The sequence below is a fragment of the Dipodomys spectabilis genome, unplaced genomic scaffold (genome assembly GCF_019054845.1).
Source record: "Dipodomys spectabilis isolate Male_0828 unplaced genomic scaffold, ASM1905484v1 ptg000034l, whole genome shotgun sequence".
Lineage (NCBI taxonomy): Eukaryota > Metazoa > Chordata > Mammalia > Rodentia > Heteromyidae > Dipodomys > Dipodomys spectabilis.
Genome location: NW_024870711.1, coordinates 5369512 through 5385021, shown reverse-complemented (window position 1 = coordinate 5385021; position 15510 = coordinate 5369512). Strand labels below are relative to the sequence as shown.

Here is a 15510-nt window from a genome sequence, read left to right as displayed (position 1 = left end):
CTCCACACATTTTCACATGGATAACATGTTTAAATGATTTTCCACTTGTACACAAATCACAGTTTAAATCATTATCACAAATGATGTAAAAAATCATGAATCACAATTTAAACAACGGAATCCTCCTCCTCATGGGCCTAAGGCCTACTTCCTGTTATGAAGGAGGAAATGCACTTTCCAGGAAATATATAGACATGCTTGTTTCTCCACCATGTCTTCCTGAGCTGATGCAGAGGAACTGAACCAGTGCCCAAAGGGAATAAGAGTAGTGTAATTACTGATTTCCTTGTCTCCTGTTCTAAAGAATCAGCTCGTGAGCAAGAATATCACTATCCGTGTATGTCATAACCCAATAAGGTGGACTTGACTGTTCTCATTTCTGAGAGACTGCCTTCTTGTATTTATCATTTGCAAAACACGCTTCTGGACTTCCTTATTGACATGATTGTGTTCTTTCTCTTCAAAGCTCTTCTAAGAGCCTGTGCTGATGGAGGTGCCAACCGATTGTTTGATCTCACTGAAGGCGAGAGAGAGAGGTACGTTTTCATTTAGCCACAAGCCATGGCACCATTAATCAAAGCACTTCTTTTGTCTTATTGTCTTCTTACTAAATGAATACTGTAAATTTTCTTTTCAACTCTTAAACAAAAAAAAAAGTGAGAGGGAATAAATGTTGAACCATGTTTTATTAATTCTTCCTTTAATTGGAATCTCTTAGTAGAATTAGTTACATCTATTCTTACTCTGAAAACCCTTATTCTCCTACTTCGAAGCTTCATTAAATAGCATTATCAAATATTGATATTTGCAAGGACTTTGAGCATTGGATGCAATAAAACTTCAAATGGTAATTTGAGTTGTTATTCAGACACTTTAAATGAGTAAAATCTGGTCTCGTATAAAAGAAATATATGTTCTGTTGAAGATGTGGGATTTTATATTAGTGTTGAGTAAAGCTCTGTGTAATTTACCCTAACTTAATTACTTCAGAGATAGTTTATCTCTTAATGATTCTCTCTATTTATGGCCTGGCTATGTGAATCCTCTCATGAGAGACTATTTACAGATAGAGAATGGGTTTGAGGAAAGCAGATTTTAAATCTTATTCAGTGTGATCATATTTGTAGTCTGATCCCTTTGAAAGCACCAACATTTATAGGGCACTGTTAAGTAGACTAATTATAAAACATCCTTCCATCTTGTCACATGGGTTATTAAATATATGGAAATATTTTATGTTTTAAGAAATCACTTACTTGCTATAGAAATCAAAGTCAAAACATTATGATGTACCTTACCCGTAGGTGTAGGTATTTTGAACTCGTGCATTTTCTTTGTGGCCTCAAAAGGTTTAACTTGAGGTTTTTAATACCCGGGCTGCTCTTTGAAAGCAATGACTTGCTTCCTAGGAGCAGAGCATGTTTCCCTGGAGATCAGATGTGCTAATGCCTGGGGACTGAGTGTGATATCAAAAGTGCTGTAATAGTGACAGCCTAGGAGACTATTTAAATTCACAACCTATGTTTTGCTCTTTTATTTTGTAACTTTGCAAGTTCACCTGACAATATTCTCTAAGACATGACTCGGACAATGTGAAAAAATATCCAAGTATATGTTGTAAAAAAATGTCTTGAGCGTGTAGTTAAGATGCGGACATGACGCCCAGGAGGCCATGTTGTGAGTTAGGCACACTACACGTTCCAGGTCTCTAGCCTGCTTGCTGGCAGAGTCTAGTGGTGAGCATTATTTCTTATAAGTGAAATATATGCATATTTTATATAAGCGTCTTCAAATCATGAAGTGTTATTTTAACCCACTGCTTCCTAAATTGATCCACCTAAAATACCTTGGCGATATTAGAACTTGAACTCAGAGCATTGTGCTGGTAGGCAGGTGGTCTACCACTGAACCAGCCATTTAGCCCTTTTGTTGCACTGGTTATTATTGACATAGGCTATCACATATTGCCAAGGGCTACACGTGGATCACAGTCTTATTTTTCAGTTCCCACTGTATGTGGGATGGCAGGCAGGAACCATCATGCCCAGCTTCTTCTACTGAGATGGAGTCTTATAGGTTTGGCTGAAAGCTGGTCTGAAACCGTAATCCTCCCATCCTCACTGTCCCACTTAGCTTAGATTACAGGCACAAGCCACCAGCATCTGTTTTATATTATTAATTATAATTGTAAGGTTGGGCTAGGCACTAATAAGAAAGATAGCATGGAATACTTTTATTCACATGTGAAACAAGGAAGATTAGCAGATGTTAGGGAGTGAATGTCTTTAGGATTTTGCTACTATGATTGTTATTTTCAAAATAAGCCTTTTTAGCCAGGTGCCAGTAGATCATATCTATAAGCCTAGCTATTCAAGAGGCTGAGATCTGAGGATCGTGGTTCAAAACCAACCTGGGACAGAAAAGTTCAAGAGACACTTATCTCCAATTAACCACCAAAAAGCCAGAAATAGAGCTTCGGCTCAAGTTGTCTATATAGCACTAGCCTTGTGCAGTAAATCTCAGGGATACTTCCCAGGCTGTAAGTTCAAGATTCAAGACCAGCACTAAAATAAAGGGGGGGGAGGGGCTTTTTAATGTTTTCAAACACACTTGTAAGTAATCATGTAAAAACTTTTATAAAACATTGATCCATTTCACAATTTTTGTCAAAATTTTTGATGAAGTTCAATGGAACGATGTACTTTTCCTTGATTTTCTGGTTGTATTAATGATTCACCCTCTGGTGCCTTGGGACATGGTGGCGGGGGTGAAGGTAGAGTCTCTAACGGGGCATGAGTGGAACTAACTGCCTCCTAGGGGAGTTTAAAACTGAGAATAAATCTCATTAAACCCAAGCCCCAACCAGTAAAACTAATTGGATACAGGTGACTACACATAATTCCCTTTAATTGTATTTTTAAGAGAAGCGCTTCACAATGGAAAAGGAAAAGAATATTCATGAGTTTTAAAAAGCCAGTGCATAGTTTGTGGACCAGTATTTCCTTTGTTCTCATTCATTTTTTTAACAGCCATATCTAACAAGGAAAGCCCTGTAATTACACAACTAAACATGAATGTCTAAAGAACCTTCTCCAGTTGAAGGCAGCATGAAATACTCATGTATTTGGCCAGGAGTGAAGAGAGACTGATGCAGACACAGGGCACAGGTCTGTGGAGGGGTGGAGCTGAGCTGAGGGCAAGTCAGCGGTGGGACCTTTCTAATGCTCAGCCTGGGACAGGACCAGGCCCCTTGTCATGCCACATCTCTATACCTCTAGATGTGTTCATCATGCAGCCAGAAGCCAGGAGGGAGCCTGCAGAGGACCCATGGGGCTCCCAAGTTTGGGCCTTGGCTACCATCTGCCTCTACTCCTTCATAGATCCAAAGGAAAGGAATTTGGGCATTGTGGAAGGAGTGGCCAACAAGTGCTCATGGGGAGACCCAGAGCTGCGGGGCCGTCAGAGGCAGCATCCGAAAAAGGCACCAAGTTTATACGCCAGGGAAAAGCGTAATAACGGTGTAAGGGAGGAGGCTGAAGTGGGGGAGGAAGTGTGTAGGGATTGGGAGTAGGACAGTCACCTGGGATAGAGGCCATAAAGATGCCTTGAGGCGTATTCATGGATTTGAAAGGCAGGCTAGGACTTGACACACTGCAAATACAGTGCTGACATGCTCTGAAGCTCAGAAAGTCTAAGATGAGACCCTGAAAACACAGCTTAGAAAGGAGAGGTCTGTTTAACCTCTCTCACTGTCCACTTTCAAAATAATAAATCACTCACCTTAAAAGGCAAATGGCTTTTTTTTAAGACACAAACTCTTAGCATATATATGAGTTTCAGTCTATTGCAAGTGTCACTCTTTTAATGGACAAATTGTCCCATCTTTTTTTTGGTCAATGGAAACTTCTTTAGGTTTTATCTTATGTTCCTTTTTAAAAGTTATAATAATTTAATAAAAACATAATCATTGCCAGCTAAGATCTTATCCCTGGGCATCAGCTTCTGGTTTACATCACTTTTATTTTACTTTTTTACTTTTTGGTCAGTTGTGGGCTTACATTTAGGGCATGGGCACCGAGGTGTTTTGCTCAAGGGTAGTGCTCTACTACTTGGAGCCACAGTTTCACGTCCAATTTTTTGGTGATTAATTGATGATAAGAGTCTCATGGATTTTCCTGTCCAGGCTGGCTTCAAACCCTGATCTTGAGATCTCGGCTTCCCAAGTAGCTAGGATTACAGGCATGAGCAGCAGTGCCCAGCTACGTCCATACATTTGTTTACTTTGTTTACTTAGAAGTTCATACCAAAGAAATCATATAGTATGTGTACGTTTGTAACTGGAATCTGGGGATGTTAATTTGCCTTTCCCTCATGATTTATAATGCTGAGCCTCATTCCATGTATTTATTGACCCTTTAAATGTCTTGATCTGTAAATATTATTTATTCAGTAATTTTTATAACAAAATCCTTGATTTTGTCCATAAAATGTATCATACCTTCTGTATGAATCCTGTAACTGATGCATTAAACATTTCCACACAATCTTTATTTTAAAAAGTACCCTTTTAACCCATTGCAACAATGATAAGTTCAAGTCGTTATGTCGAAAAACGAACTTTACAACTTTGGGGGAGGGGGGGAGGAACGGGTGGGGGGAAAGTGGAGGGAGTATGGGAAGGGATGGGAAGGAGAAACAAAGAGGAGGCAACAATGCTTGCTAATGTACTCGTTATCTTGCCCATGTAATTGTAACTCCTCTGTACAATATTTTCACAATAAAAAAATTAAAATTAAAAAAGTACCCTTTTAACACATTTTAAGTATCCTGCACATTATTATTACCAACAAGAACAATATTGTGCAACAACTCTCTAGAGCTTATTCTCTTGTTTAACTGAAACTCTATCCATTCATTAGGAAGTTCTTGTTACCTACCTATTTTAGTTTCTGAGGACTGTTGTTCTCCAACCTGAGTTTATCAGTTTAACTAGTTTACGTACTTTTTGTCAGTGATTATCTTTTTGCATTTGACTAAGTTCACTTTCTGTAATTTTTTTAAGGCCATGCTAATGTCATAAAGTTTTATATGGCTTAATTCTCAAAGCTACTCACTTTCATCTATCAAGTTCTGCTTTGACTAAAAGCTCAATTTATTTCATTGTAAAAACAATAAATGGCAATAAGATATGTGTTAGGGAAGAAGAATAAAACAAACAAAAGAAAATCACCTATTACTGGTTATTTCCTTCTGAGTATCAAAGAGATGCTTTGAATCCCCCTGTTGTTTCTGCTCCTTGAATAGTAGAAAATGTGACTCGGTTTTCTCTAGTCATTTGTTCAAATAAATATGTTTGATAAATGAAAGCTGCCTTTTTCTTAGAAAACTGTGTAGGAATATTAGTATATACATGTTTGTTACTAAACGGATATCTGATTATTCTGTCACCCCTTCCCATAAGGTTTAGAATGATTTTTGACTGATGATGTTCACATTTTTGATAGTTTACCTCCGCTCTGAGCACTGTCAGGTTCTGAGTGGTATGTATTCAATCTGTACATCAACCTGAGGCAGGGTGAAGACCGGGTCAGGAAAATACAGAATGGGAGACCTCGGCCTTGACTTTTTCTTGAGCTGCTCATAGCCAGTGTGAAGCACTAAGGTGGCTGCCAGGTTTATGGGCTTCCACCTTGGGTTCTACAGCTCCTCCTGCTACTGACAGAAACTTAGGTTTGTCCTCTCTACCAGCCTGTGATAAAAGGGCCTTGGATGGCCTCCTAACATTCTTCTCCTAACTTCTTTCAAGAAGGTAAAACTTACCATTGGCCATATCCAGGACTGTGAAGCAAGTCCTGCCTCATTGATCGGAATAGTTACAGGCTACTGAGACGAATCAGCAAAGATGAAAAAGAATGAAGAGAAGCAGGGCAGGAGGTTCTGGTGGGCTGCTGTGGAGGAGACTGTTCTCAGCCTTCTCTGACTGGCAGGCACCGAAGGTTGAGTTTCGTAGTGACGATTTCAAGGGCATGGCATTTAGTTGGGCATGTATAAAATTATCCACTTTAAAAGAATACTGAGAGGTTGTTATTTGTGTGTGGCTGACAAATAATAACTGGAAGGCCAGTATTGCTCTTGTCCCATGATGAAATAAATCTTATTTCCATTTTGATGGATTATCTTAATGAACTTTCAGCCTTAGTTAATATTTGACTGATATCTGAGTTCTAAGGCCATTTATCTGAGGGAATGTTAAAAACAAACAACCATACAGAAAAGTACACAAATGCAAAGTCTTTAGCCCAGGGAAGTTGTACAGTGCATCAATAAATAGGAAATGGCCCTGCAGTAGCAATCCTTAGAATTCCTACCATCACTGTCTCCCCAGAAGATAAACACTATTTCACTCCTTTACTGGAAACCTTTGCTATCTTTTCAACTTTTATAGTTGAATTGTTATGTATTGAACTTTTACTATATAAATGTTTACCTGGGTAGGAATTCACAGAAATCTGAGTTTGAACATTAGTGTAGATTAATGATCACCACAATAATTGGTAAAGATAGAAAAAGATAGTCAAGTCCAAGAGTGTTAAAATCATACCAAAGCAAAGAAGAACCAACCATAAACCATAAAATTAATAACTCACTCAAAACACTCTATGGAATACATCCCCAATACACAATAGCTTATTTTGATCATATATATATATATATATATATATGTATATATATAATTTTTTTTCTTTTTTCCTTTTTGCTGGTCCTGGAGGTTGAACTCTGGGCCTGGGCACTGTCCCTGAGCTTCTTTTTCTCAAGGCTATCATTCTACCACTTGAGCCACAGCTCTACTTCCAGCTTTTGGGTAATTTATTGAAGATAGGAACGAGTCTCATGAACTTTTCTGTCTGTGCTGGCTTTGAACTGCAATCCTCAGATCTCTGCCTCCTGAGTGGCTAGGAAAGCAGACCAGTGCCTGGCTGTAATGGTTTTTTTTTTTTTTTTTGGTACCAGTATTGGAGTACTTGTAGAAGACTAACAGTCTGTCACAAGCCACAGCTCCACTTCTGGCTTTTTTATGGTTAATTGGACATAAGAGTCTAGGGTACTTTCTTACCCTGGCTAGCTTTCAACCATGGTTCTCAAATCTTATCTCCTGAATAGCTAAGAGCCACTAGCACCCTGCTTGATCATTGTGATTATTTAAAATGCAAATTTTAAACTTCTGTAAATGATAGTCTGTTTTAAAGTTGAGGTAAACTTTAAAAAAATAACACAAAACAAAATCCAAACTTTGGAATGATATACAGAAAAAATCCAAAGACAGGAATAAGAATGCAACATTTACCTGCTTTCAACTTATGTGCTAATGAATGCCTTTTATAATTAGATACTTACTTAATGGAATTAGTGAATATATAAATTACTGTGAATATATAAATAAAATGTTACTGTGAATATATAAATAAAACATGGTTTCCACATTAAAGAAGTCTACTGTGTAGAAGAAGAATATAAAAAATATTCGAAATTCTAGCTCAGTATGATATATTCTATTACAAAGCATTTGTAGAGAATGGACAATTAAATCAGAATAGAAGTATTAGAAAATAGTCAGAGAATATTAATGGTAGTTAAGAGATTAAGGCCATAGTGTGTGAAGTAGGTGTGTGTGTGTGTGTGTGTGTGTGCATTTAGTTTGAGAGGATAATTTTGTTTTCTTGGATAAAAATTAAATATAGTACTTTCACATTTAAAGATAACATTTAAGCATGCCTAACATCCCTTTTTGTTCTAGTCAAACAGAACTGTTTTCTAAACATGACACACGCTTTATCCTCTCTCCCGTGGCCTAGGCCTTTTCTCATGACAGACCTTGTACACATCAGCACTGCCCACGATCAGTTCTGATTGATTGGCCGTTCTGAACAATGAGTGCTTGTGGACCCTGTGCTGTGCAGGTCCCAGGTGGCTTTAATGGAACGTACAGCATTTCTTGTAGCCATGCTATTTGTACACCAGTAGTCTGCTAATGTTCTGTGAGCTCTCTGAGTGCATCCCATTCCTTCCAGCATCCTGGACTTGACATCTCTTACAGAGTAATATTACTTTTAAATCACAATGTTGGGGTCACATTTTACATTGATTTAGGGCTGGGAAGACTTACATCCTTTACTAGATTATAAATTTAGAGTGATCTAGTGCCTTTTAAATTTGCATAATACTTTGTAATTATTTACTTTCTCATTTTATCTTGTGATTTAGCTATGTGTAGATGTGTGTTATATCCTTCAAGATTTGGTGAACTCCTGGAAGACAGCAATCATAATTAATCATATTTATATGCCTCATACTATCTAGTGCCTGAGAATTTATTGAATTAATGATTATGCATTGATATCTTACCAGAGATGTCACAAAGTCTAAGCTATTTTTCAGCCAAGGACTACTAAGATATTATACCAGCTATTGGAAATAATTGGATATTAAAGAAAGGTTTGATAATTATGTATCTTATTGGTATGTATAGACCAGACATGAATTATATCCAAATTCATTATACACGTTAGCCTAAAACCACTTGTAGTATATATTACTCTTATTTCCAGAATGCCTTTCACTAGTTTTTTTTTTTTTTTTACATTCTGTCAAAACAAGTCTTTTAAAACTAAGATACTTTCTTTCTAATCCTTTGGTATTTTGAGAGCACATGTACTGGGAACCTCAGTGCTAAGTATGAGAGGCTGTGTGTGTGTGTGTGTGTGTGTGTGTGTGTGTGTGTGTGTGTGTGTGTGTGTGTGTGTGTGTATGTGTGTGTATACAATTGGTGACTGGGATTTCAAGCCTTTTAGACTCATAATTGCTAGGCAGGTACTCTACCACTTGACAACTCCAGCCTCCCACCTTTTTGGTTTGTTTTGATTTATTTATTTTTCAGATAGAGTCTTCTCTACCAGTCTTCCTACCAGTACCTCCTATGTAGCAGAATGTACAGTTGTTCACTACCATTCCTTACATATTTGTTAAGATAAGAATTCTAACTAACATTCTGTCTGGAATTAATTTCATTTAATTTGTCTGGATTTAACTTTTATCTCCTCCCTGTTTCCCCCTCCTAGTAGCTGGTATTATTTTAGGTAAGCACCATCATGCTTGGCCCTGGTCCTGTAAGACTTTTATAATGAAATGACAAATAATCTATTTGTTGTAGAATGAGTTGGTATCAAGTATTGGAGCATAAATTGTGTCCTCAATAACCTCTAATACACCTCTAGTATATGTGATACTTTATTTCAGTCTTCATGTGACTAGTTTTCTTACTATTTGGAATTTATTTTCATCTTTTTTGAGCATAATCAATTTAATTTCAATATTCTTCCATGTATGTAGGATATATGTAACAGAGTTGGCTTAGCAAAACCAAATGTCTTCGGTTCAGCTTGCTTCCTGGAAGCCTAGCCTTAGGATTAGGTACTTGCTTTGGCAATTTCTATTAAAAAAGTATTTTTGCAATCAAATTATCAAGTTCTGTAAGCAGGTCAACATTATTGGATCTTTGAATCAAAATGATGGAAGGTAAAAATGACTAGCACATTTAAAAGAGAATTTACAATCGTGTTGATATTAAAGCACCTTACACAACAAATTGTGAAGGCATATTTATCTGGAATTATCGATTGGGTTAGTTTAGTCATATATTTTGGTCTGTTCGTTATCAAATGGTATAAATCAGAGATCTCAATGTTAGCCATGGATAGCTATGAATCATCAGGGTCTTAGAAGAGGAGAGGTGTATATGGGAAAGTACTATGTTTGTCAGAACATGTATGAATGCCAAATAAATTTTGAGAGCAAGATCATTTTTAGCAGCTGCAGGAAGTCGGTTTACAACCAAATTTAATCAGAGGCATTGTTTTATATGTCCATTCTATTCCATAAATATATTTCTGACAGACCCTTTTCCCTTCCTGCTCTGTGGATGGAGTCTTCAAAAATAAATTACCTTTTAGTGATTTTTGCAAGAAAGACTGAGATTGTCAAAAGTTTTGAGTACCATGTGGCTCTTTTAATTTTATGTTTCAAAACAGTAGGATTGTTTTAGTGCTTTAGTATATTTGTGTACTTTAAAAAGATTATTGGAACATTGAGCTAAGAAGTATCATTTGGAGTATTCACATACTACCATAAATCCAATGTTTTGTTTTTTTTATTATTACGTTGTGAGTGAGTTCCTGTCTGTTTTTCATATATATGTGAGCACACACAGATGTCTGCTTGTTGACATATATCATGCTTCCTGCATGCTTTTCTTATCATTAAAATCAGGAGTTTGTATCATTGGACCAAGAGCCAGCAAGGTAACTCCAACTCTGGACCAAGTGGCATGGATTATTTGTTGACAGATCATTATAGAGCCCAGAATTTGAGCAGATGATGGGAATACAACTAAGCCAGCCTTGTCTTCCCATTGTTAGGAGACAAAAAAAAAAATGACAGCTAGAACTCTAGTCATGCAAGGACTAGTTAATAAATTTTATTGGAAAATACTCAAATGACAATGACTCTGTGACAGTTGCTTGAACTGTTTTCCTTAAAGATTTCAGTTTAACTTCTTAGCCATGTAGATGAAGAATAATTCAAGAATCTTAGCTATGAAGTAGGATTTAGATTACAATAATGGAATATTTTACCATCTTAATAACATTCTTATATCTATATTTATACATATAACAGGTTCCAAACCATACTTAGGTAGGAAGAATAATGAGAATAGGAGGAACAATTCCTAGTGCTCTATATCAAAATAAGGTGGGTATAGCTTATAACAATATTAAAATCACTAGAAGACTAGAATCCAAATCTTCCAACACAAATACCCACTAATTAACCTGGTTTGATCTTCAGTGAACTATCACACATTATTCTTCATAATGTTCTTAATGAGTCAGTTTAATTTTTTTAATTTTGATATTCTTAAATATTAAAATATTTTCTAAAGTTAGAATTAGAGTTGGATTGGATAGGAGTAAAAGCAGCCATTCAGGAAATTGTGGCCTGCCCTGCTTACAGATGGTATGTTAAGCTGATAAACCAAAGCCCAGCTAACAATGAAATGGCAGCAGGGGTCTACGAAAGAATGAGGAAGTGAGAAAGATAGATAAAATTATGAGGGAATCAGGAGGGGACAGTAAATCTGACAAGGTGAATAACCTCACAGAAAAAAAAAAAAAAAGATGACCCAGGAATCAGAAAGCCGTCTTCTGGACTCCAGTTCTCATTCTGTAACCCAATGCCCAGCTCTGTACCCCTGAGGAACATTCAAGATGTTCCATATGGGCCTACCACAGACAGACTCCTATCACAAAGACCTGCAGCCCTGTGAATGCACTTAACACTCCCAGAAAACTGAACCATGAGAGCTGGAGAGGACAGAAAGAGCAGAAAACAATACCAACAAACCAGATCAGTTCCAATGAAGTGGGAGCCATATTGACTAGACACAGCAGACAGATGTCCCCCTCAGCCTGAGCTGGTCCCGGGCCTATATAGGGTCAGGTCAGGGGGAAGGGTTACCGGGAGCTTGAGCAGTTGCACTCCAAGACTGACAGGTCCAATAACCTATTGTCCAAGTCCTAGCCCCTGCCTCTAGGAATTCAGGCAAGCCCATCACCTGGGAGGTGGGACTTCCCGCCTCCACCATGAAGGCAAGATGATGCTAGTTAAATCCAATACCCTGTCATCCACCACCTGGCCAAGATGGCGCTGGTTAGACCCAATCTCCTTACTTCAATATGGTAGTCATGGAAATGCCCCCTGAACTCCCTGGGAATGTTTTTCTGCAGCTCCCTGAGATACCTGTTTGTATACCACACTGTTGCTAAAGGCATTCTCTGCTCTCTTCCAGTGTTAGTATACTGTAACCTTGACTTTCAGAACTTAGCTCATGTGTATGTCTCCCAGATTTCTCTCCTCACAACAAGCAATTTTTTCAGAGCCAAGTTAGGAAAAACTGCTTTAAGTAATTCTTTACCAGGATGCCACATAATAGTTCCTGTAGGTACTTCAACTTAATCAGCTATGACCAGGTGATAACTGATAGTTGGTAAATAGTTTTAACATCATCACCCATGTTAGGTGGTTCTTCTTTATAAAGATAATTTTCCCACATATTCAGTTAACTCAGTAGTTGAAAAAAATCCTAAATAAAATAACAACATTTTGTTACTTGGATTTATGTTATGTTATTGTCAGACTTTCTTAACTCCATTAGTCTGTCAACTACTTTTCTAGTATATCTTTATCCAACATTTCCATTATCAATATTTATCACAACACACTAGAGTCATGTCATTGCATGTTTCCACCAGCCTGCAAACTCAAGGAAGGCATACACGTCTCTGAAATTTTACCTCTCAACCCCAGCAATGTGATTGGATTGCCATGTATGGAATAGTTAATGAAGAAAAAAGCAGATTACTTGTATTCAAGAGGAGAATCTGAGATTGAAAGCTGTCCTTCTAGTGTTGTTAGTTAGGGATCTCCTTTATTTTGTTCAAATCAGTATGTGTTCTGGATTGTAGGAATTGTCAGGTAATGGCAATAATACTGCTATGATAAATGGGAAGACTGGAGAATATAGGCATAGCTGTGTGTCTGGCTTCCTTGGAAGCCATGACTATATTCTGAGGACCAGTTAAGCTTGCACATCGGTGAGCTGGCACTAGGTACTTGGAATGAAGTCCCACCTGTCCTACTTTCTTGGATAGCATCATATGATCAACTGAACTGAAAGTCTGAGGGAATATCTGCTCATGTCCTTGTTCCTAGTGGTTATACTTGTTTCTAGAGAGGGATATGACTTCCTTCCAGCTCAGACCAGTCTAATTTCTGCACACACTGATAGAGGCAACCCAGTACAAATAGAAACAAAACTGAGTAGATCTGCATACATATTCTTAAATCCCACCTCAGGCTTCCAGTGCTATCTCCATGACCCACATATTCTCATAATCTCCTCTCTCTCTCTCTCTTTCCCCCTCTCTCCTTTCTCTCTCTTCTCTCCTCTCTCTCAACTTAATACTACTGTCTTATCATATAAAATGCCTTAGTTAGGAAATGTTTTCAATTCTTCACTATCTCAATTGACAGTAATGAAACTTGAATGGCTACCTCTCATGTAAGTGAGAAAGATAACTCTCATGTGTTTGAGACAATAACATTCCTCCCAAATTTTAAAAAATGTTGCTGAAGTTTTTCACAAGTGTATTGTTAAACAGAAGATTCTCTGTAACAGTGTTGCATTTTTCCCCAAGTAAACTCTTATATTCTACTCATGATGCATAATTGTCCTGAGATAGTTCATAGTTTAATTCTTTTTACATATTTTTTACTACTTAGGAAAAAATTCTCTTAAAGAAATATTACTAAGTCAAGCTTACATTGAACAACTTAGGACTTCGTGGCACTCCTGGGTGGGTTATAGTTCAAGAGGTTGAGGTGCTTAGGACAAGGTTTGTCTCTTAAGTGCTAGGATCTGAGGCCCTTGGTTCAATATATTTTTACAAAACTTCTTTGTTTTAAGATGCAATATTCCTATGTTTAATTCTTTCATTAACAATAATTCAGGCAGGCTTTTAGACAGGTAGCTTCAGGCTAGAAGCTCTGACTGTCCCGTTCTCAGTGGTGCTCTCTTCCTTCTTTCACTCATGCAGAATTCACTTCTTTATCACTAGCGGCCTCTAGTGTGTGCTCAATTTTCTCCCAAACCGCTGTACATTAGTTGGTTATTAGTGACTAGAGAGCAGTTCCATGACTTATGAGCAAGAAAAACACCCACAGTTACTGTCGTCTTAGCATTCTATCAGTTAGAGGAAGGACCATTTTTGCTTAATAGTGTAGTCTTCGTATTCCTATTAGCAGTAATAGGGCTTTCATAGTGAATTTCCTCCATGAGAAAGGTGCTCTGGAAAGCTTGCTTCTGATGTGCTGGGAGGAACAGTCCCTGATCATCCATTATGCTAATGCCTTTTAATGCTTCTAATAGGATGGGATTAAGTTACAACTCAGATGATAAAGCTTACCAAACAATAGAGGAAGGGATCTTATGCCCAAGGACTGGACTAAACCATTCATGTTTGTTTAATTTCACATAAAACTATTCAAGTAATTTTATATTTTATATGCCCATATATTTATATATGTATATTTATTTATATATGCATATATGTGTATATATGCCCTTATATATACACACATGTATGTTACTATACACACAAATACTCACATACATATACACGTGTATACATGCACACATGGAGAAAGACATAGTTATAGCCAACACAAGTTTCACTAGTTGTGGAATATGCCTTAGATGGAATGCTTGGAACCAAATATATTGAAAATATATTTGTCTCTAAGAGTTCTTTTACCACTCCTCTTATCTCTTTTTTTTCTTTTTTTTATTGTGAAAATACTGTACAGAGGGGTTACAATTACATGGACAAGATAATGAGTACATTTCTTATCAAGCATTGTAGCCTCCTCCTTTGTTTCCCCTTCCCATCTCATTATTCAAGTAATTTTAATACCATTCTAATTTCACATACAAAGAAGATAAAAATAGGTTAAATTATCCAAACATATATGATTTAGCAATTACATTTCTTTTTTCCTCCTGTTTCTTTTGTAGAGATATATCTTTCTGTATTTACTAAGCCCAACCCTTTTTAAGTTCAGTGTAATAACATTACTGGTTTTCGACAATGACCCCTTAGAGTCTTCTAAGTTTAGGAGTCAGTGAGGTGGACCTTTCTGCTCACTAACAAGATAAGGAGAACTTCTTCTACTGACAGTTACTTCTGACAGCAGTAAGTAGCTGTTCATATTCCTAAAACAGTTCCACTTCTCTGTGGACCCCCTTCTTAACAGCCTGTCTGGTACTCATTCTGATGTAACTGCCTAGACTGGGCATGCATCCCAAAGAATCAGGACTCGGTCTCACTCTAAGTGCATAGACAAGAATCAGGATCATTGAATGGGCCCAAAATACTCATGCTTCTCTTCCTGTTGGCCACCAATTCCAGATCCTAAAAACCTGCTCCTCATGACTGATAACTCATTTTGGTGGACTGCACATCTGAGGAAACTTTATCATCACTTGCAGCTTTTTGTAGGGATGTCTAGGACATACCCAAACAAACAAGAGATGAAGAGATACTTAGGACAAGGCTTGGGACTCCAGAATAGGAGTTTCTGTTATGCATGGATTTGGGGTACATCATACCCTTGATATGAGATGTAGTCATTCACCTGGAAGCTTATCTGTTGGTATTTTTGTTTGTTTGTTTTTGTTTTGGGGTGTGTATGTGTGTGTGTGTGTGTGTGTGTGTGTGTGTGTGTGTGTGTGTGTGTGTGTGTGTAAGCTCCAGTAGTTAGGCATGACTGCATTTGTAATTGTCCACTGCTGTTTAACTTACTAGGGATCCCTACTCATTCCATCCATCTAACCATGTT

At 37.4% G+C, this 15510-nt stretch overlaps 1 protein-coding gene across 1 annotated transcript in view; it reads left to right on the top strand.

Moving 5' to 3' along the window:
* The window catches only part of Tpk1 (thiamin pyrophosphokinase 1), a 237946-nt gene that overhangs the window by 79307 nt on the left and 143129 nt on the right, over positions 1 to 15510 (top strand). Inside the window, exon 4 of the mRNA XM_042677185.1 lies at positions 467 to 536. Coding sequence (XP_042533119.1) covers positions 467 to 536 — 70 coding nt within the window. The remainder of the gene's footprint in view (positions 1 to 466; positions 537 to 15510) is intronic.